Source organism: Anastrepha obliqua, chromosome 4 (genome assembly GCF_027943255.1).
Source record: "Anastrepha obliqua isolate idAnaObli1 chromosome 4, idAnaObli1_1.0, whole genome shotgun sequence".
NCBI classification, from domain to species: Eukaryota; Metazoa; Arthropoda; class Insecta; order Diptera; family Tephritidae; genus Anastrepha; species Anastrepha obliqua.
In genome coordinates this window covers 93,661,222-93,685,338 of record NC_072895.1, presented here as the reverse complement: position 1 = coordinate 93,685,338, position 24,117 = coordinate 93,661,222, and the positions used below count along the sequence as shown (strand labels likewise).

General features: G+C 35.7%; 1 protein-coding gene across 1 annotated transcript; it reads right to left on the bottom strand.

Annotated features, from left to right (window-relative positions):
* Positions 1–154: 154 nt before the first annotated feature.
* On the bottom strand, positions 155–23,660 carry LOC129244862 (uncharacterized). Its single transcript, XM_054882749.1, has 15 exons — positions 23,325–23,660; positions 19,744–19,796; positions 19,420–19,674; positions 19,264–19,347; positions 19,117–19,202; positions 18,945–19,046; positions 13,169–13,353; positions 12,918–13,023; positions 12,554–12,773; positions 8,666–10,223; positions 5,110–5,185; positions 4,872–5,043; positions 4,741–4,804; positions 4,403–4,680; positions 155–318 (listed from the first exon to the last, which is right to left on the bottom strand). The coding sequence occupies exons 1-15, from the start codon at positions 23,479–23,481 to the stop codon at positions 187–189; spliced, it is 3,528 nt and encodes a 1,175-aa protein (XP_054738724.1). The 5' UTR covers positions 23,482–23,660; the 3' UTR covers positions 155–186.
* Positions 23,661–24,117: the final 457 nt, after the last annotated feature.

Genomic DNA, 24,117 nt, shown 5'->3' with positions numbered 1-24,117 from the left:
GTACATAGTCAGCGATTTGTCTAAAATTTTCAGCACATTTTCAATAACAAAAAAATTTAAGCAGGAAAAATCAAAGTTACATACCTACATATGTGCACTTTGAGCCAAAGTAAACATATAATAAAATAATTAAAATAAAATACATATTGAAAAAAAATTTAATTCGATTTATTTTTTGCAATGAATTTACGAATAACTTAGAGGTCGTATTTCAGAAAGCAAATTCTTAACATTTACCAGCAGTTTTGAATCTTTGCAGCGATTGTCCAAAGCAGCGAGATATATGGACATAATCAGTTGATGGAAGTCACTATAGTTCTAATAAAAGATAAATTTCGATGTATGCAGTTTGTAATAAATGTGCGGGAGGACTTCAATTAACTATGAAAATTAATTTCAGTTATTAATAAATTTACATACATTCATTTCAACGAAATACAGTGCCGGACAAAAGTGTAGGCACAATAAGCTTTCCTCATACATTTGAGGAGTTACAACATTTGCCTAATGTTCTCCGTTTTCGTTTCAATTACATGCTATACATCCTTTAATTCAATTTTTAAACCTACTTTTATATTTTTTATATTTGTTACAAGAAAGGTGTGAGGTGTGAGAAAAATGTGAGTTTTCATGGGGTCAAAAGTATAGGCACAATTTTTCATTCTTTTCCCATTTCTAACACTTTGTGTATAGCTGGCAACTCTTTCTTTTACAAAACATATGTTCTAATATACCGTTACTTAAATTTTACTAGTTTTGTATTCAAGATCAGTGAAAATTAGTGCGTTGTGTAAGATTTTTTCACACAATGAGTTCAAAAGGAAAGGAAACCACAGAATCACAGCGTAAAATAATAAAGTAACGGGTGATTTTTTAGCTATTATCTTTTTAAAGAGTTGGTTTAAACAGCTGACGCACGTTTCGTGTTTTGTTTCACTGTCAAACTTCTTCAGTTTGGTCTATAATTTAACCATGAATCGTCTTACAAACGAACAACGCTTGCAAATCTTTGAATTTTATTACAAAAATGTGTGTTCTGTTAAAAAAGCTTATCGCGCGCTTCTTCCATTTTATGGTCAGTTTAATCGACCCACTGAAGCGGCTATTCCAGCTATTGTGACTAAATTTAGAACCAATTTACATTATTGGACATCAAACCACCAACACGCTTACGTAGAGTGCGAACTGAAGAAAATATCCCAGCTGTATCGGCCAGTGTTAATGATGACCATCAATTATCGATTCGTCGCCGTTCGCAGCAATTGGGCCTCTGTTACTCAACAACGTGGAAAATTTTGCGAAAGGATTTAGGTGTGAAGCCTTTCAAAATACCGCTGGTGCAAGAATTGAAGCCGAACGACCTACCGCAACGCAGAATTTTGGTGAATGGGCTCTTGGAAAGTTGGCCGAAGATCCACTTTTTTATCGAAAAGTTGTGTTCAGCGACGAAGCTCATTTTTGGATCAATGGGTACGTAATATAAATAAGCAGAATTGTCGATTTTGGAGTGAAGATCAGCCAGAAGAATTGCCACCAATGTATCCAGAAAAGGTCACAGTTTGGTGCGGTTTATGGGCTGGAGGTACCGTATTTCTTCAAAGATGCTGCGAATCGTAACGTAACTGTGAATGGTGAGCGCTACCGTGAAATGATATCCAACTTTTTTTTGCCCAAAATGCAAGATCTTGACGTGCATGACATGTGGTTTCAGCAAGACGGTGCCACATGCCACACAGCACGCGTAACAGTGAACTTGTTGAGAGGCGAGTTCGGTGAACATTTTATTTCTCCTTTGGGACCCGTCAATTGGCCACCCAGATCGTGCGATATAACGCCTTTAGATTATTTTTTGTGGGGCTATGTTAAAGCTCATGTCTATTCAGACAAGCCTGCCTCAATTAACGCATTGGAAGACAACATTAAAGCATTTATATGTGAGATACCGGCCGAAACATTGGAAAGAGTATGCCAAAATTGGACTAAGCAGATGGACCATCTGAAGTGCAGTCGCGGTCAACATTTGCATGAAATAATCTTCAAACATTAAATTATATGGACTGTACTATCGATTTGAATAAAAACTTCATGCATTTTTCTGAATTTCACGTGTGCTTTTTTGAAAAAATTTCGTATAGCTCTTAAAAAACCACCCTTTATTTACATAAAAAAGGAAAGTCGCTTGCGGAGATCGCAAAAATGATGGATCAAAGTCGTTTCACCAATGCGCACCCTTGTTAACCACTTCAAAGGGAAAACGAATTTCACAAGTACGCAGCGAAGTGGCCGTCTGCGCAAATTAACAGACCGAGAGCGATCGCGAATTGTGCGAAAAGTGGAAAATGATTAAAAAATTACTTCAAACCGGATCGCGACGGAGGTAAAACAAGATTTTGGCAAAGAAGTCCATACCAAATCGGTTTGACGAGTACTGCATCAGGCTGGGTAAAAAGAATGTTTGGCAGGCGCAAGTCATTCATATCTTCAACCAACCAAAAGAAATGGGTGGCGTATGCAAAACAATTTGAAAACCAGCCTCTCAGCTACTGGGGCAATGTATTATTTGCAGATGAAAGTAAATTTAATATTTTTCATTCAGGCGGCCGCATAACTGTGTGGCGAAAACGTAACAGCTTACGCTGTAAAAAATCAAGCACCAAGTGTGAAGTACGGTGGTGGAGGATGAATGGTTTGGGGTTGCAGGTGTGCTGCTGCAGATGTGTGGGAGGTTGTATTTATTGAAGGACTAATGGACAAATCAGTTTACTTAAACATATTGAAAGAAAAGATCGCACCCTAAATACAAAAGGGTCACAACTCAAAATGTACTTCTGCTCAAATATGAACGAGACGATATTAATAAAACGGTCCGCGGATGACATATGGCAAAAATAAATTTTTTGTTTTTTGGTAGGACTGTTATAAGCTTACATGGCAAATTTCAGCGTGATATGTCACATAGTTTGTTTTCTGTGCTACTGTAAATAAGTCAAGCTCGCGTGTGGAAAATTTTGAGTTGTGACCCTTTTGTATTTAAGGTGCGATATAATGAAAACGTGCAGATTAGTTGAATCTACCAAGCTCCTTTACATTTCAGCATCACAATAATTAACGAAAATGACGATAAGCACACGGCGCATGTAGCTTGCCTATCACACGGCTCATGTTCTGCCGCACCCCGTACCACAGTCTCCGAACCACAATTCCGTTCCGGAGGAATCGGAACGACGAGTCAGAAGATGTGCGATTTCCACGAAGCCTGAATTAAAAGAAGAATGGCTTAATATTGGCGAAGAATTTACGAAAAAATCAGTGCACTCAATGCCGAATAGATTGAAACCCGTATTAAAACAAAAAATCCTTCCAACGAAGTACTAACTTTTAAGTGTATCTTTAAATTTTTAACATATTAAAGAACTGTGCCTATACTTTTGTCCAGCAAATATTGCTGTACTTTTACTTTTCCTTGAATTTATGGCTTCAGCGCTGTGTATTTTCAAAACCTAAAACTTGATTTTGACGTGATAACGTCTTATAATTCGATTTAACAGGCTGCACGCACGAAAAAATGTGTCGTTACCTTGCTCATTAGTGTTACCTTGCTCATTGCCGTTACCTTGAATGAACTGCAAGCGAAAGCGCGGAACGAGCGACAAAGCAAACAAAGCAAACGAACGGCAACGTTCGACATCTTGCTCTCTCCTACTTAAGTGAGCGTATATATGTATGTATATGCGCATATGTACATATATAAATTCACGTATTTGTATTTGCATATGCCTTCTTATTGATTATTATTAATTTGATTTACTTGAAGAATTTAAAATAAAACCAAGTTTGTTAATAATACCTGTTGTTTTAATGTTATTATTATTTTTTGACGTGATTATGTTATGTTATGATATGTTATGTTATGTTATGTTATGTTATGTTATTTTATGTTATGTTATGTTATGTTATGTTATGTTATGTTATGTTATGTGATGTTATGTTATGTTAAAGTATATTATGTTATGTTAATGTTAACTCATTCTCTATATCCATACAAAATATCTATCAAACAAATAAAATTAAAATTTTCTTTTGAAAAATGCAACCATTCAATTAGTATTTTCTTATGACGTTATCACGTTAAACTATCGTCAGTAAACCGACTTTACAGACAACCTCTTTTTTTAACTAAAATGTATGAGTATGCGTAACTTATGTGGAATAAACAGTTTTTGTTATCGTTGATTAGAAAAACTTGACTTTTATTCCATTGTCGTTATTGGGCCTATGCTTATGTCCGTCACTGTAGTTACTTTACATATTTAATTTGTTATGAAAAAAAAAATCAATTTATGAAGCCCCTTTTAAATTATTCAAGTTTTGCACTAAGCACCAAGAATATGTTTATACTTACATCTACGTTTCGCCATGTTAAGCTATAGTCCAACAAGAATTCGTCCAAATTATTCGAGCACAACTCTTTTATATCCACAAAGGTGGCATTCTCTGGCGTAATGCGCACACACATTATATTTTCCACTGGCTCACGATGGTGTGCAAAGCCCAATACAATATCGCGACGCTGCGCCAAGCGATTCCAATCGGAGCGTACAAATTTCAGAAACAAACAATGCAACGCCATGCAGGCATAGGTGTGCAACTCACAAGCCAAATGTTTCTCGGAAAAGTAACCTCAAAATAAGAAACGAATGAAGAATTTCTGCTGCAATACGCAAAATTATGTGTACTTACCATTTTCAATATAGAAACGTGCATCGTGGTTGGAAAATATGTTTAAGAAGCGCTCACGAAAACGCTGTGCAAACCGAGAAGATAATCAAATTTAAGTGCACATCTTCAAAATTAATTCAGTTTTTATCAACCTTTTTCAATTCTTTAAAATCGGTGATTGGCTCTTTGATGTCCAAATAAATTTTTCGATAACGTACAAATCCTTTCGTCGGCTCCGTCACATAACCACGATAACCCTTGGCTGAAATGTTAAGGACACATTTAACATATTGGGTTGTCAGCGTAAAAATTACTTCGCCTTCGCTATTGAATTTTGTATGAAAAGATGTAATAGTCTTATTACAAATTGAAATTTTGCAATAAATTTACTTTTCCATGTCTGGTTCAAGAGTCCAATCTTTAAACGGAAAATGCTCATATAGCTTGAATGCAAGTCCAATAGTACCTTAGAAGAAATGAGTATGTGACAAATGTAAAATAAGTTACAGCTTCTTTGTAATGTAATGCAGATTTTATATAAATTGAATATCGTAAGTTCTAATTACATCGGGTGTTTTTTTAGCTGCATGAGAACTATCCATATCGAGAACTGTGGCTTGACAGCTAAGAATGGCAAATTCTGTTGATATTTCTCTTCAGTATGGTTTGAAAAGTCAGCATGAATCGTTTAACGATTCTTATTTCTTTCGAAATGAGAAAGAAGCTGCCGTCACAGTTAATGGCGCGGGCTATCGAGCCATGCTGACTGAATTTTTGTTTCCAAAAATGAATTAGCTAAACAGCGACGACATTTGGTTCCAACAAGACGGCACAACTTGCCATACAACGCAATTAACAATCGATTTCTGCAATAAATTCAAGCTACCATTGACGCCGACGGCCAGATTTTAGTAAAAAATTGGACTGATCTAATGGACCATGTAATTCGTAGCCGCGGCGGCCATATGCCGGATACCATGTTCAAAAAATAAACTACATGAAATTATCGAGCAGATTATAACAACAATATTTCTGCTTTGTAAAGGGTGGTTAAATTTCAAGGGCCGATGTTGAATGTGAACCACACCTAAACGTCAACCACACCGTTGGACTTCTTTCTTTGGGGATATTTGAAAGAAAAGGTGTACGTCGATAAGCCAGCAACAATTCAAGAGCTAAAGGAAGAGATAATTCGGCACATTAACGGCATAGAACCTCAATTATGCCTCAGCATCATCGAAAATTTGGACCATCGGATGGAGGTGACCCATATTTTGTTTTATACGTAATTGAGCCATACCAATATTATCATAATAAAGAGAAATGACAATAATTTTTTAACAGAATTGTACTTTATTCAAAATCAACACCGGCCCTTGAAACTTAACCACCCTTTATTATCATTTTAAGCTCTTAAGGAATTAGGGGTAGTCCGAATTTTCAAAATATTGCATTTTTTTCCATTTTCTTAAAATATTTGCATTTTTTTTTTTAAGTATAAAATATTGTGTGAAAATTTTAAGTGAATTCTACAAATACTTTTCGAGTTATTCAACAATTAACAAAGGGCGCTCCGGAGCGTTCGAGAGCAAGTAGCTGGATGCTGCACATATGAAAGTGGCAGATAAGAGCGCTAACGATAACACTCGAGAAGGTAGAATGCTACGTAGGCAACAGCAAATCGATATTTCGGAAGCTGCTATGACGGCTGAAGAACTATTATATGGCCCAGGAATAGATGACACAGTGTAAGTAATTAAATAATTCGATTCAATAAAACTCTACATAAAGCGATAGCAAAACTTTAAATGCATTTTTCTCAAAACTATTTTTTTTGAACTGGTGATCACTGTAAATTAAAAACCGCTTTGTAGATTTCAATAAAATTTATACTGCTTTTGGAAAACATAAAAAACTCGCGCCTGATCGAAAGATTTTTTTTCACAAATTTCGATATTTTTAAACAATTAATTGTCGGTTTTTTTCTCGAAAGTCTGAAAAATATTTTCTGAGGCTGCCATATTGTTAATTTAAAAACAAAAAGCTTCGATCAGGTACAAGATTATCTATTAATAAACTAATTTCGCTTGACCGATTGATTTTAGATGAATCTCCAAGGACTTGTGATGATCACCGCAAGGGACTTCTGGAGAAAGGGACTCCACACACAAACAGCGATAACTTTTACAATTGTTATTATTTTTTTTTTTAATTTTGCTAAAGTCAAGTCGGAACATGATGTATTAATGCGATTTTTTTTGTTTTGTAAAATAAAGCAATTGACTAGCATACACGATTTTTTAAAATCATAATTTTTTCGGGCCTCTGACTACCCCTAACCCCTTAAGGAAACACATAAACTTATATAATTGGTATATTCTTTATTGGATGTTTGGCCGAGCTTCTACTCCAATTTGTAGTGTGCGACTTGATTGATGCTGTTCCACAAAGGGAAGATGGTTTTTTATGAGAAACTTTTTTATAGCAATGGACGACAGCTATTGGAAAAAAACTTTGTCTATCATTTGATACTTGATGCCCACCGTGGGCTCCGACACCGAGCCCTACGAATGGTACTCACACACATACCCATTCGACTACTTTTAAGTTAATTGGTCAATGTGAAGTAAAATACGAGTTCTTCGATTATTGTAAGTAGGTTTTCAATAGGGCTACACAAAAATGTTTTAATGGCGCCATCTTTTTAATGAGTTAGTGCATTGGAAGTTATCCATAGCTGACTTCCAGTGAAAGCCTGATAACATTCGGTTCAGTGGAAGCGAAGCTATTGCATCTTAAGTGTCAGTATGTTTGTGTCATCGGTTCAAAAATGAGTTTCGCACAAAGAGCTAATATCAAATTTTATTTTAAAATCCGTAAAACGTTTACCGAAACATTTGAATTGATGAAAAAAGTTTATGGCGACGATTGTCTATCTCGTGCCAGAGTTCATGAGCGGTTTACACGTTTCAGAGATAGTTGTGAGGACATAAATGACAATGAACATACGGGCCCCCCAAAATTGTTGAAATTCATGGAATCGGAGTTGAATATCTCAAAAGAATCGATTTATCGCGTTTTAAGTGATCATTTGGGCTTACGACAGGTCTGTGCACGTTTCATTCCGCACAAGTTAACTGAGGATCAAAAATTGCTCAGAATTCGAAAGACCTCGAGACGAAAACTTCCTCTACAACATTGTAACTGGTGGCGAAACGTGGTGTTTCCAACATGAACCTGAAATTAAGCGTCAAAGTGCCGAATGGAAGACCCCAGACGAACCACCACCCAAAAAATTGCGTTTGGAAAAGTCAAAAATCAAGTCGATGCTCATTTGTTTTTACATTTCCAAGGGATTTGTTCGCAAGGAAATCGTGCCATTGAGTCAAATCGCATTCGTCGAACTCGCCCTGAGTTCTGTAAAGGATCAATCACTCACCGTATTCGCCTGATATGGCTCCCTGTGACTTCTACCTATTCGGAAAATTGCATTAAGCCATATAAGGAAAACGTTTTGCGTCCGTAGAGGCCATCCAAAAGGTGTGTACCGACTTCCTGAAAGACATTCCGGTCAATGACCTAAAACACTCTTTCGAAAAGCTTTAAGATCGCGGCGAACAGTATATCGAGCCCAGTGGGGACTATTTTCAATAAATAAACTCAAAGTTATCAGAACAAAGCTCCTGTCGTTTCTATTTTGGCTCAGTCTTGTTTATTTAGGACTTCACCTTGTAGATCAGTTCGAACCTACCCTAGAGCACCAATTATATAATTACTGTAACGACAAATAATAATCTAATATCTGTAGAACGTGGGCAACATATTACAACAACAAAAGCAACTTAGCCGATATCTACCACATTTTTAAGAAAAAAAAAATGGAAGGAAAAGGACGCACTTTATGCGTTTCATTCACTTCACCAAATCATTTATTTCTCGCACTCACCCAATCGATCGGTCCAAATGATAATCTTTCTATTTTGTTTCTCGTATTCTGTATTCTTAATGTATTTCGTCGTCCAATGTGAATAGCGAAATGTTTTCCGTTTATCTTCTACTTCTGGTTCGGGTACGCCCTCTGCAACGTCTTCGTTCTCTTCCTCCTCCTCCTCTTCTTCTTCTTCCCGCGCTTGCTTCTCGGCCTCGGCTTTCGCCTGAGCCTCAGCCATTTGTTTACGCAACAACTGCACCTCACGTTCCATCTTGTCTCGTTCTTTATCGCGTTCCTTTTGTTCTTTAAGCTTTGCCATGTCCATTTGGCTCATTCTTGAAATTGATTGCTTTTGCTTCATAGATGCATGCTTTACAGCTGGCACACTGGACGTAGATGATAACCTTACCGTCAGAGCAACATTCGATGAATCAATCGATGCTGTCGTCTTGACTTGCTTTTTACGCATACTAAAAATATTTGGATCGATTTTCTTATTAGGCACCATAAGTGTATGCTTGTAGCTGTTTTGATAATCAATCTTGATCTTATCTAGGGTTTGCACCAACTCGGCGAAACTTTTCGGATATCTGGTCCCCGTGTGGGCCGCAGATTCTATATTTTTATCGGGCTTATAATAATCGATACGCATTTTTTCAGGATGGGCAAATAAGGGGAAAATACGTTCAGGATTATTTTGACCATCGTATTGAAATTCCTTAATTGTTTCCTCATCTTGGTCCATTTCGGATTGACGTTTACGTAGCAAAATACCACCTTTTCCTTTGGGCTTGCCGCGTTGTTCTTCGGTCGCTTCGTCTTGCAACTCCACAGGAAACTTGAAAGAGGAAATGATGCGTGGCATGCAATGTCGCCGTATATTACATACTTGAACAACAGACAAGGGATAGTCCATTAAAAAATCTTCAACTTCTATCAAGTCTTGTACTTGAGCCGATAGAGTCTGTTGATGTTGTGACATAGGAATGGGTGGAGCTAATGATGTATGATAAACATTCGATAATGAACGCCTCAGGCGTACGGACATATTTACTGTGGATTGTCTTGGCGTATAGGAAAGATCTACGGATACTTTAGACAAAGACTCCCTGCCATTTTTTACCAATAGCTTATTAAGTTCTTCAGTACGTGGTTGTACGTGATCTGGACTAGACGCGCTTTCCTCTAAATACCCAATTAAATCATTCTCGAAATGACACGCTACGGGTTCTCCCCATAAGCATAAATAATCAGGTAGTTCCAATGTGACAACGAAGTTCGGGGTATCAAAATATTGCAATATTTCATAGGGTTGACTTTCCGGCTTAGTACTTTGTCGTTTCAAGCTACGCCTCTCCGACATTGTGGATGAGCGTATAAATGACCCAGAGACTATAGACATACCAGAAACTACTGGTAAAACTTCATCCGCAATTACATCTTTTATAATTTTTAGTTCGCCATTATTTTCATGCCATGTCATATTGAAGTCATTGAAATTGTAATGCGTTGGTTTTTTAACGAAATGCAATTGGTAAATTCCTCCGAGTATTGCATATCTCTTTAAATTAATCTGAAATGAAAATTTTGTTAGTTGGCTAAATGAGAGTCCAGATTATTGTTTACAAGAGCGCGGAAGCATTTTGCCGAGAGTAAACGCGAAAAAAGAAAATCAGTAATGGATTTCAAACCACAACCAGCGATTGTTCTTGAGCTCGAGCACCTTAAAGTAAATAAAGTTTTTGTTTATCGCACCATTACTCATTATAATGATACTTATGATACTAGTAGCATCGCGAAACGTCAAGGAGGTGGTCATCAAAAGACTGCAACGTCACGTGAAATGGTGCAAAAAGTGAAGAAGCGACTTGAGTGAAATCCCCGACCCCCGACGAAGTGCTAATCAAATGGCGAAAGAACTGAAAATATCTGACCGTAACATCCGCCCCATACTGAAAAACGATCTCAAAGTCAAGCCTTACAAGATCCAAAAGGCGCATGATCTCACACCAAAGCAGCAAGAAGTCAGGCTTGAGAGAGCGAAGGAGTTGTTTCGTTTGGCCGAAATCGGTCAATTTCCGCACATTGTGTTTTCTGAGGAGAAAACTTTTCAAATTGAGCAATTCGTAGAGTCCCAAAACGATAGGATTTATTTGGCCGACCGTTCATACGAGAATTTGAATCATCAATTGGCCAACAGGAGGCAACACCCTCCCCAGGTAATGGTTTGGGCCGCTGTAACCGCAGATGGGCGTTCTGCGTAAAGTATTGTGGAGGTTGCTTTGAAGCCGTGAGCAGACAAATAGAGCATGGACTCGGCACCGTCTCACAAAGGTCGAGTGAACTAAAAATGGCTAAAAAACATCGTTCCGAGCTTCATAACGCCCACACCATGGCTCTCAAATTTACCAGATGCGAATCCGATGGATTATTCTCTTTGAGCCATATTGGAGAGCAAAGTCCGAACTAAAAGATTCCCCAATCTCGAGGCGCTGAAAAAACCCCATTGTTCGCGTGTGGGCCAAAATACCTGCAAGCCACATTCGGGCAGCTTGCAAATCGTTTCTAGACCGTCTCAAGGCCATAGTCAAGACAAAAGGTGGTCATATCGAGTAAAATAAATTGATTCTTAATTTTGTATTATTTTCACACATTTTTTACTTTGAATTGAATAAAAGTAATTTTCCAAACTAAATGTATGACCTTTTTAATTGGTTACACTTAGAGTCTCGTGGAAAAAGCAACTTATTTGATTTGCAGATTTTGCTTATAGGACAAGAAATGCTAATCTTTAATAGAACGTTTTATAAAACAAATAAAATGCTAAATAACGAGCAGAGCATCACTTGGGAGGCTGTGGTTCAGAACTAAGGGTTTTCCAATAAGAGGTGTTATTTTGATATTCAAAGAAAATTGCTATTTTTTAATATAAATGATCGGATGTTTATTTAATTACAAAGAGGAAGGTATGCCGTTAATAGTGGAAAATAACATCAGGCAAATGTCCACTACGACCACGCTTACAGGAAAATATGATTTTCATGAAATTTTCCAAAACCGATTTGCAAAGTGGCTGCCCTATGTCCTCGATAGCCTCACGAATTCCATTTTTGAGGCCTTGAATCGACCCTGGGCTGTTGGCGTAGACCTTCTCTTTCACGTGGCCCCATAGAAAAATGTCACAAGGTATTAAATCACAAGTTCTCGGTGGCCAAAAGTGATCAACTCTTCGAGAGATAACACGGTCCGGAAACTTTTCCTGTAAAAGATCAATGGTTTCGTTGCTTGTGTGGCACGTAGCGCCGTCTTATTGAAAATAAACGTTGTCCAGGTCAATACCATCCGATTCCGGCCATAAAAAATCGTTAATCATCTCTCGATAGCGCAATCCATTCACCTACAACACCTGTTATTGGAAAACCCTTTACATGCTTCTGCTTCAGTGGCCGATTCCTATTTTATATATGACTTCAAATTAATTTTCTAAACTTTTTCTAATAACTAACATTCTCTAACATTAAATTCGCAAATTTGCCTCAATTCGCGAATTTTAATTATGGTATTGTGTATGTTTACTACGCGATCAGCTATTTTTCTCACTTGCAAATTCTTACAAGTAACAATTTATCCAGCAAAAACTTGCAACTTCACCTCAACATGAAATGTCATTTGGTCTCTCACTTTCCCCTACTTTGTAAGCTTTTTGAGTACATGAACACAAAAACGGAATAATTTGCAAAAATTTTTACAAACTATTTGCTCCATGATCAGACCTATTGTAGACATATAATACCATAAGACATATGCAATGACGATGGAGACTCACAAACAATTTATGATCGAATGTTGAAAACTTGAACAGAAACAGCATGTTTTACACGGCCAGTAAACCTACTCAATTACCTCATCTTCCTCCAACTGTAAGGCGTCCGGATGATAGACAAGATGAATGAAATTATTAAAACGTTCGTTTTCTAATTGTAAAAAATCATCCCAGATATCCGGAAACATGTCGATCGTTACAATAGGGGGTTCCTTAGGCAATTTAATAATTTTCATTGGTTTTTTTTTATTCTCATCATCATTCAATTTTTTTAAACTTTCCAATTGTTCTGCTTGGGCGCTGATAGGAAAATTTATAAATAAAGAAGCAGTAAAATACATTAATTATAAAAAGAAAGACTGAAACTTTGGGAAATTTTTGTTAAAAATCAATTCAATTGTGTAAACAAAGCTTGCTCCTGTTAATTTTAATTTAAGGACTTACATCACTTTGTTTTCATATTCCACACGTCTTTCTATCAATTTGCTGCGCACTTGATTTTGTAGATCCCCTTGTAAAAAATGCTCATGGATCAAGCATTCGTATAGATCTTGATATTATCATTAAAGATTAGAATATAAGTTAAATACATAACAAATAAAAAAATAGTCTCAAAAAAGCTACTCCGTAAAATGAAGTGGCAAAAAACTACGTACAATATTTTTGACTACAACAATTCATTCGAAATCGCTTACCCGGCATACCAGCCGTCAAATCTTCAAAATAATGTTTAATTTCTTGCTTATAACTTTTTGCATTCTCACTAAACGGGTCGAAATGGAAATGTATGCCTCTTATGGTAAGGTTTTCTTGTAGAATAGCTATTGGCAATTGAATTGTAACCTTCATTTTATGCAAAGATGCCTCGATGCAGGGTATTCTAAACGAATTAAAGAAAAATTACTGTAATCTCACCAATTTAAGCAAATTTTCTACGAGGGGTGCCTTTTATATTTCGGGATTTGGCAACCCTGGTGTTGCAATCTGGCAACTGACAGCTGTATCGCAAAGTTTGACATTTTTTGGCTTGTACGTACTCAGAACGTTTTGAAATACCAGCGCTATTTGTGTTGTTTACAGTAACTTAAAAGATTCATCTCGGTCCAAAAATAGAATTAAATCGTGAACATTTTCGTGCGATTATTTTTTACAACTTTCGACGTGGATTAACTCAGCAACATTGCATGGATGAACTTAATTCATTTTTTGGCGATGAAGCTCCATCAAGGACCAGTGTTTATCGATGGTATGGTGAATTCAATCGAGGTCGTAGTTCACTCCAAGACGAATTTCGTGAAGGTCGTCCAAAATCAGTTGTTGTTCCGAAAACCATTGATGCTGTGCGCGAACTGATATTGCAAGATCGTCATGTGACCTATCGTGAGATTGAGACAATCTTAGGCATTAGTGGGACCAGCACACATTCAATATTGCATAAATATTTGACTGTCAAAAAAATTTGTTCGCGTTGGATCCCACACAATTTGTCAATCGCTCAAAAACAGGCTCGTGTCGATTGGTCGAAGGAAATGCTCAAAAAATACGATCGCGGTGCTTCGAAACACGTCTATGACATCGTGACAGGTGATGAATCATGGATTTACGCGTATGAGCCCGAAAGTAAACAGCAGTCGACTGTATGGGTGTTTCAAGATGAGCCAAATCCAACAAAAGTTGTTCGCGCACGAAGCACTTCCAAGCATTTCGGAAAAACTGGACATGTCGCAACCGTACCACTAGAACAACGCAGAACAGTAAATTCTGAGTGGTACACAACCATTTGTTTGCCAGTTGTCTTCCAAGAAATTAAGAAAACCAATCGCCAAAGACGGATCACTCTTCACCAGGACAATGCGAGCTCTCACACATCGGCTCAAACAACTGCATTTTTGAGCACCCAAAATATCGAATTAATGGGTCATCCGCCGTATAGTCCTGACTTGACACCGAATGACTTCTTTTTATTCCCGTACGTAAAAAACAAACTGAGGGGTCAACGTTTTTCGACACCTGAAGAAGCGGTTGCGGCATTCAGAATGCATGTTTTGGAGGTACCTCATTCAGAGTGGCAAAAGTGCTTCGACAATTGGTTCAAACGCATGCAAAAGTGTATAGATCTTCATGGAGAATATTTTGAAAAACAATAAAGTGATTTTCGATGATTAAAATTTGTTTTTGTTCTCTAATCCCGACATATAAAAGGCACCCCTCGTATATAGTAATATGTAAATGATAATTAGTAGAAAATGCAAAAGAATTGTAAACCATAATTTGAACCTACGATGAAGATACTAAGCGACGCACAGTGCGGCCGATTCCCAAAAAGCTGGCCAAAAGTCGAAAAAAAAAAGTTTCTAGATAGAGCTTTGTTGTCTTTGGGTTGGCTACAGTAATGCCTTGAGTAGTGAAAACCGTTCATAGCAACGTCCTGTACCCTAAGTATCCTCTGTATTTTCAGTCGCAACGTGGCCTTCGTTTGAGCATCGGATTACTGTCGATGAATAGTGAAAGTTGTACACATTTGAAAGATTTTGTAATGGAGTAAATTGAACAAAACCAAATGGAATCATCTTCGGAAGGTTAGTAAAATACGAGAAATCTTTAGTACATATCAATACCTCGACACAAAATTTTTAGCTGCAGCAATACGTAGATACATTTTTTGCAATTTTTTGTATAAAATTTGAGTTTTCAAATTGTATAGTAATACAACGCCGTCATATGCTGCTTTGAAACCTATTAAAGGTTACTCAAAAAAGTAATGGTTACTGAATAAAGATTCAGCTGCTACCACTTGCTACCTTGCGACCCCGAAAACATATAAATTAACATGCATCTTGATTATGTTCTAGAATATACGCTATTTCACGTGAGGGGGTGGCCAATAGAGGTGGAAGGGGGTGGATTTTCAAAATTTTAAGATCAAATTCGTAATCAGCGACCCCGACAACCCCCGAGTAAGAAATTTTGAATCAATTACTTAATTTTTTGAGTTTTGGCCAGCTTTTCAGGAATCGGCCGCACTGTGCGACGCCTTCAAAAAACACAATCTGCTGCATGAAATATGAACACGCTTGCGAAGCAGAATGGTCCAGCAACCGAGCCTCCAAAATATATTTTATAAATTAATTTGTAAAGTATAAATATAACAATAATAATAATAATAGTAATTTGAACCTTAAATCTATACACACATACATGCACACAAACAATCATATAGCATGTGGCGCAAAATTAATCATCCAATTGTATGTTTGAATAACTTTTTCACCTAATAAGAAGCATTACTTTGAGTAATGGAAATCTTTATTTCAACCTTTACGCGCTCCATTCCTTGAATGTTTGTATAAGGGGTTATATGCAGTTGGAACGCCGAAAAAAAGCGAATTTTCCAGAACTTTTTCTGAGTAAACTTTTAAATGTATTGCTCTAAAAATTTGTGCACATATTATGTTATTTTTTAACTGTAGTTTCAGACTTAGTTTTAGTAAAAATATTTATTTGGAAAGGAGCTACAAGAGCTGAACTCCGGGAGTTCCTCTCAAAAAACACGTTTTGCGCCGACGACTACATCTCTAAACTGGATCCTCTGAAATTAAAAAACCAAACAGATTTCGTTAAAGTAATGTTAAATCTAGTAACTAATCGAAGGAATGAGCAAAATAATTTTTTTTTGACAAAATGGCGCTTTTTCCAAAACAAAAAAACGATTTTTGACCAAAAATTCGGCCTTAAATTGTGATGATGATGCTTTCCATTTCAATTCAAAAGGGCTATTCGGGACATGTTCTTCGATTTTGATGTAACTCAAATATGTTGTTCTCTGGTCAAAATAATGAGACACGTATTTTTTTGTTCGCCCGAAAAATTTTTTTTCCAAGCTTTATCGGCAATTTTGTTTTTCGGCTCAAAATCGATTTTTTTTTTAATAATATAAGAAAAATTTTTTTTTAAATGCTCATAACTTAGTCAAAAATAAACCGATTTTAATAATTTTGGGTTCAAAATGATCGTAATTACTTACACGAGCGACTTCATGTAGAAACAATTACGAAAAAGTAGTTGAAAATTTTTTATTTTGCAAAAAAACAAAAAGTGCGAAACAGGTTTTTTACTCAAAAATTCATTACTCAAAAACAACGCATTTTAGCTACTAGGCATTCAGCTCAATTAAAGTTTGAGATGTCCTTTTGATTTGGAAAAAGTTATAAAAAAAAAATACACTTTTTGAAATATTGAATTTCGAAAAAATTTAAATTTTTTTTCTTTTTAGCTAAATAAAAAATTTTCAACTACTTTTTTGCAATTGTTTCTACATGAAGTCGCTCGTGTAAGTAATTACGATCATTTTGAACCCAGAATTATTAAAATCGGTTCGTTATTGACTAAGTTATGGGCATTTAAAAAAAATGTTTTCTTATATAATTAAAAAAATCGAGTTTGAGCCGAAAAACAAAATTGCCGATAACTCTTGAAAAAAATTGTTTTCGGGCGAACAAAAAAATACGTGTCTCATTATTTTGACCAGAGAACAACATATTTGAGTTACATCGAAATCGAAGAACATGACCCGAATAGCCCGGTTGAATTGAAATGGAAAGCATCTTATAAAAAAATTTTGGGTGAGAAAAAATATTCGTTTAATTACTAAAAAATATATTTAGGAAGCTCGTGTTAAATTTGAGACTAATCGGTTTAGCCATTTCGCGTAATGTTGGTCACCGACTTTGAAAACACCATTTTGAGATAAACGCGGTTAAAGTTTGAAAAGCACTTTACGTAGGAGTTGTCTATTCCAGGACCATATAATACACCCTTCGCCGCTTCGGCAGCTTCTAATAACTCGAGCTGATGTTGTCTGCGGGCCATTCTTCCATCTCGGATGCTCTCACGCGCTCTGAGATCGGACCGGAAAACCTTTCTTTTTAATAAATTCTCACTGCTGAGATCTACAGTGCTACATTTTCGTTTAAACGCATTGCATTTTTTTCGTTTACTTTAGAACTGTTTTAAGATTACAACAATAACAACAACAAATATTCTTCCAAACTATTCGTTAAGGTAACAGTAAACCATCGTTGCATTTGTTTCTTATCTATTGCTTTTTGTTGTAAAATAACGGGTCTCTATTTAAAATTGTGCTTAAAAATGCTACATATTCGTATAAACGCATAGTTTGTTAAAGAGTGCAGTAGTGAAGTTAAAAGTGATTAACTTGTGAATATTATTTGTAACTGAATATTTTGGTAAATTCTTACAATTTTTTTACACATTCATTCAAATTTCTTAGTTAAATTAAATTTTTTAACCTAATTTCTTCAGATTTTCTAAAATGCCTAAGGCAAAATACTTAAATGATGAGGAACGGGTATTGGTCAGTGTTTACCATGAGGAGGGCTATTTCAATCGTGAAATTGGACGAAAAATTAGAAGATCGGAAGGAGTTGTGCGTGCTTCCTTAAAGAAAGCAGACAATTATGGAATAAAGAAAGCAACAAAAGGCAACACAAAATTGTCACAGCATGACAAAAACAAAAAAATGGGTCACAAAATCGAACTTTTTTTTCTTCACTCATCTTATAGTAAATCATTTCAAGAATGTTGTGTCAAAATTTTAAGTGGATCGGAGCAGAACTCTCAAAGTTATAGCCTTTGTAGGCACTCTACCTCGAATGCGGAGCATCGATAATTTTTCAGAGTCATTTTTTCAAACGCGTTTTTCCCGAAACGACTTCGGTGCCAATCACAACTCCGAAACTATTCAACCGATTCTTTTCAAATTTGGCACACGTTTTCTAAATCAAAAATACCTCCCCTCCCCCTCCCCCCCGCACTGTTTTTTTTAATTTTTTTTTTTTTTAAGGCTGTTTTTCACTTACAAATATTGCGAAATCTTTCGCCAAAAATGCTCGTTTTACGTTTTTTTGCCACCAAAACTAATACAACTATTACAAAAATGAAAAAAAAAAAAATGTATTAATGTAGGGGGGAGCATTACGTCATACTTTAACTGAAAAATTCGACTTTTTTAGTTTCAGATGATTCTACGACGAATGCCGATTGGCACCGCAGAGCACCTCTCGAAAAACATATCTCCAAAAAAACTCTGTGATGGGCTTATTTGTCAATATTTTATTATTAATATTTTTTAAAAACTTATTGAAAAGATGTACAATAACATGCAACTGATTTTATTAAAGTATCTTAAGCCATATTTCTGTAAAAAATTCAAAAAAAAAGTGTTTTTTTTAGCGCTAAACCCTACCACCCCCTTAAATATAGATTTGTAAAAATAAGAAAAAATAAATAAAAAAATCTATTTTATCAAAATTCTAACTGTATATAACCCCATAATGCATCTATCTATAATAGTTCACAAGTGTCAAATACGTTTGACGTACGACGCCATTTGCAAAAATTATAAATCTACTTATAGGGCGATTAATATGGCGCCACCTTGTATATACTCACTCTAGAAATCGAAAAAGTATGGGCACATTTTTTAACGTCCACATGTGTATTTCAAAATTTTCACACCCATAAGCATATTCAGCCGTGGTGGCATTTACCGACCTTTGTATCGAGATAAATGTAAAATGTACAAACACATGCATATGATTATTAACTACAAATAAGGCCTTACTCCATATAGGAATCTTCAGATGATAATATGCGATAAGCATAACGATCGAAGAATTTGTCTATTTCGCGATAAGCCGCTTTCTTTTGCTATAAAATTGATAATTTTTATACTTTTTTATACAATAATTTACTTTTTTTTTCCTTGTACCTCCAATATATCTTCTAAAATACTCAGTTCGGCTTTTAGTGTTTTTTGCTCGTCATCCGCATAATATTCTATACTCTTTATCACCTAGATTAAAGAAATAAATTGGCAAAAGTTACTTCAACTCGTTACACACAGCCAAGATGAAGCAGGCATTACCTTTAGCATCAGATCTACATTTTCTTTGTACTCATCGCCGTAATTGGGACGTAGTTCTTTAACTAGTACTCTGCGCGTCTTATCTTTGCTGAATATATCCTGAGTCAAGATACTACGCTCATTCACCGATAACAGCCAATCGATAGTTTTTTCAATATCCAAGCTTTCAAAATGTTTCAATTTTTCAAAAAACAAACGCACATCGGGTGGTATGTAAGGTTTTGGCAGTCCATCGCAACGCAAATAGATATTCCACTATGAGGAGAGAAATGATGCAGGCTTTGCTTTTACGTTAATCCGAAAATATGTATTTGGTATACTAACTTTCTCTAATTTATCTTCCTGGTCTTTTAATTCATCCACTCTTATAAATGCATCTATTGAAAATATTTGTCAAAAATAAATAACAACAAAGTTATAAAAATTATATAACTTTTGCATATTTTCGTAATTTGTGGTTGTTGTTACTGGATATTGTGTTGAGAAAAAACTGTGTTAATGGTTTGAGGAGTACTTAATGATCTCAAAACCCTGAGTACCTAAACTCAACATGTGATAAAATACCACATCCGACTTTGAAGTATCGGTCCTTGTTTTTTATTGACGTGATAACGTCTTATAATTCGATTTAGACGGCTGCACGCACGAAAAAATGTGTCGTTACCTTGCTCATTTGTCGTTACCTTGCTCATTTGTCGTTACCTTGCTCATTGTCGTTACCTTGAATGAAGTGCAAGCGAAAGCGCGGCACGAACGACAAAGCAAACGAACGGCAACGTTCGACATCTTGCTCTCTCCTACTTAAGTGAGCGTATATATGTATGTATATGCGCATATGTACATATATAAATTCACGTATTTGTATTTGCATATGCCTTCTTATTGATTATTATTAATTTGATTTACTTGAAGAATTTAAAATAAAACCAAGTTTGTTAATAATACCTCTTGTTTTAATGTTATTATTATTAATTTTTTTATTATATATGAAGGAAAAAATGTATGGTAATATTTACCACATACCTTATAAGATATGTTGTATACTAATATATGTATATAAACATGCATATACATATACAATTTCGCGCAATTTTCAAAAAGAACAAATCTATATGTAAAGATGCATACAAATCAAATGGACATATCAAATATACGAATCTATTCCGTACGCAAGCAAATGTAAGCTAATGTGCTTGAACTGCAAGCGAGTGCGCGGAACGAACGACAAAGAGCACAATCGGTCCCCGCGTTCGGCAACGTTCGACATCTGGCTCTGTCCTACTTGAGTGAGCATGTATATGTATGTATATGTATTATATGCGCATATGTAGGTATATAAATTCACATACTTGTATTTGCATATGCCTTCTTGCTGTGTGCATGGTAATGAACCATTTCTCTGTTGAGAATAGGACGATGATAGAAAAAGTAGGAAATGAAAGGGAGTGTTTCGAGTGTAAAGTGTCTTGAAAAAGGCAAATCGCTGATGGTACCTCTTAGTGTTGTTGACTTATTAACGTCTGATGCACAATCGAAATTGAAGATATCTTTCATGAATTTGATAAATGTTTCGTCATTTTTCACGTTTGTGTAAATGTAACTTGACCTATTCCATTGCAATTCCATTTACCTCCTCCTCTATATCCATACAAAATATCTATCAAACCAATAAAATTGAAATTTTGTTTTGAAAATTGCAACCATTCCATCAATATTTTCTTATGACGTTGTCACGTGAAACTATCGTCAGTAAACCGACTTTACAGACAACCTCTTTTTTTTATTTTTTATTGGAACATGAAATTTGCGACGAAAAATTCTCAGCAGTACGTTTCTACAGTCCTTAGCCGCGACATTCATACAGTGTGATGCGATATCCGGAAAGGATATCTACATTTCCACTGATAGCCAAGCGGCGATAAAATCTCTCACAAAACAGTCGACAACCTCCAAGGTAGCCATGAAATGCCGCACGTCTCTTAACGAGATGGCTGAGTCATTTCACCTAGAGGTAACATGGGTTCCTGGCCATCGCGACATTGAGGGTAACTGTAGAGCCGATGAACTAGCGAGACTCGGCACTAAATTGTCTGATGAGTACATAGATAATGACATAGGGATATCCTTACAAACATGTAAGCTACTCATCCTTGAAGAAATTGTAAAGAAAGCAAACGAAATATGGCGTAATGAAGCCACCTACAAAATCGCCCGTTAACTGTGGCCGACTCTAAATGGTAAACGCACAGAATCTCTGCTAAGCCAAAATAAACACAGTCTTAGCACATTGATCTCAGTGAAAACGGGGCACTGCCTAATAGGTAGACACGCCCAAAGGATGGGTGTGCAAACACATGACTTCTGTAGAAGTTGTCTAGATGAGGACGAGGAAGAGACAATCTCGCACCTACTGTGCCACTGTCCTGCTCTATCCAGACACAGGTTTAGTATTCTGGGTAGACAATTTTTCAATGAGTTGATCTCAGTTCTACAGAAATCAAAGATATTTTATAATTTTTGAAAAGCACACACTGGTTTTAGGAGAGATAGGGACAAGCTCCCCACGCGGCATCACAATGGGCTATGAGCCTGAGTGTGTCCCACAGGACAACCGCTTCAACCTAACCTAACCTAACCTACTAGGGTCCTTTGCCGGTTATTGATCACGATAGTTATGGCGCATGGTGTTTCCATCATAATGAGATGGCGCCTATCGTGGTACCGTTACTTTGCGCTCAGCGAAGTTGACAATGAATGACGTGGTATTCGATATGGCCAAATTACCATTTTCGTAACTTGATTAAGCATTTTTATTATTTATTTATTTAGTCTCGAAGTTCTTTCTTCATGACTTTTTCTTGCCTGTTCTAATTAAAAAGTAATGTTTATAATTTTTTAGAATATACATTTTTTTAAATTATTTCAAAAATTCACTCAGTTTTATTTAGCTTTACTTTTTTCTAATATCTGGTCACACGAACGCGATTGCGGTTATTGTTGGTGTTCTTTTCCTTTCAACAGTCAAATCTCTCTCTCGCTACTGCAGTGTTGCCTGGCTTTGGATATAAAAACGCTCTAAAATGCCCATTTAAAGAAAATAAATTACCAAATTTTTATTGAATTACTTTAAGAACTTTGTATGGGTGACAAATTGTCTTTAAAATGTGAGTTTTTTAAATAAATGTGTTATGGTTATGTACAATTTAACTTATGAGTTTTTTGTTAAGAGAACCTCTTTTGTTAAGCGAACAACTTTTCTGCTATATTTTAGGTTATGTAACAAACGAAGTGGTACTCTTTTTTTGTAAAAATTTCGTTTTGGTTTCTGGTATTTTTTGCTTATTCTTACTATGAATACATCTCTTGATGCCCTATGTTCCACTAAGGATTGAGGACCGGAAGAAACGATTGCACCTCTATGGTTTTAATTCGCATGCAGTAAAGCAAACGCTTTTTAAAATGTATAAAAAGATGGTCAATGTTAAGAAGAGTTGAGAGAAGAACATTTAATATTCTCACATAACCTTAAAAGGTGCAAAAAAAATAAATTTTCACTTTCAAAATATCAATTTTTATAATAATCAACAAAATTTCATTAGCACTAAAATCTTCTCAGAGTGACCTTTTTTAACCTTCTTTTATATAATAATACAGTTTTTTTTAACTTAAAGTTTCGGTAGCTTTAAATTAAAAAAAAAGAAACAAACACCAAACTTAAAATTTATCGTATTTTGATATATAAAAAATCACTAAATTTATTGCGAAGAGCAAATGGTTGGCAACACTGCACAACTCAGCCAATGCGACGTCACGCACTCTCTGATGGGCGCAATCTTGTTTCTATCATTCTGGATTATGGCGTACAGTTGAACAACTTTGCTACCATTGGAATATTCTTCACTTACCATCAATAAAGCTAAGGCACGTTCGCAAATCTACTAAGCGCATCGCATATTTAGCATCACGCGCTTGTTGTTCTTCCATCGTCAATATTTTGTATTCTTTTTCTATTTTTTGTGATTTACTCCCTTTTCCACCTTTACCTCGTTTTCCTTTTGCCATTTTTCGCGCCTTCGTTTATTTTGACTTTTAGTTACAGTTACTTAAAAAATCACGCACTTAAATTTACTTCACTTCAAGTCTTTTGCGTAATATTTTGTCATTAGTTATAAAAATGTACATCCAATATCGAAATTATATTTAATTATTTGAAGTAAAGTTACAAATTCAAATTTTGACAATGATTTGTTTCAAAAGAAAAAATAGAAATGATGTTTTCATTAGAATTTTTCTAGCCCAGCAATCACTTGCAATGGCACGCGCAGTATAACAATTTGCCGTGTTGTATTTATAATAATATATTGTTACGAATTTCATTACGTTTAAATCCGAATAAATCTCTCACAATAATTCCCTTGACTTCGGTCACTGGATTGTCAAATAAAAGTTTCAAATTAATGGCAACACCATTTGCTTTACTTTAATTTCAACATTTTACTTCTAAATATACACTTTCAGCTTAAGACTGAATCACTCTACTATAATACGTTCACATATAAGTAGATGATCTACTTTTTTGTGCTTAACTCCCGATCAGTAATTAAAAAGCGAGATTACCCATACAAAATTTCTCTCCCGAAATCTGAGATTATAAAATAATCCTAGATTATTACCACACTTTTTAACATACAACCCTGC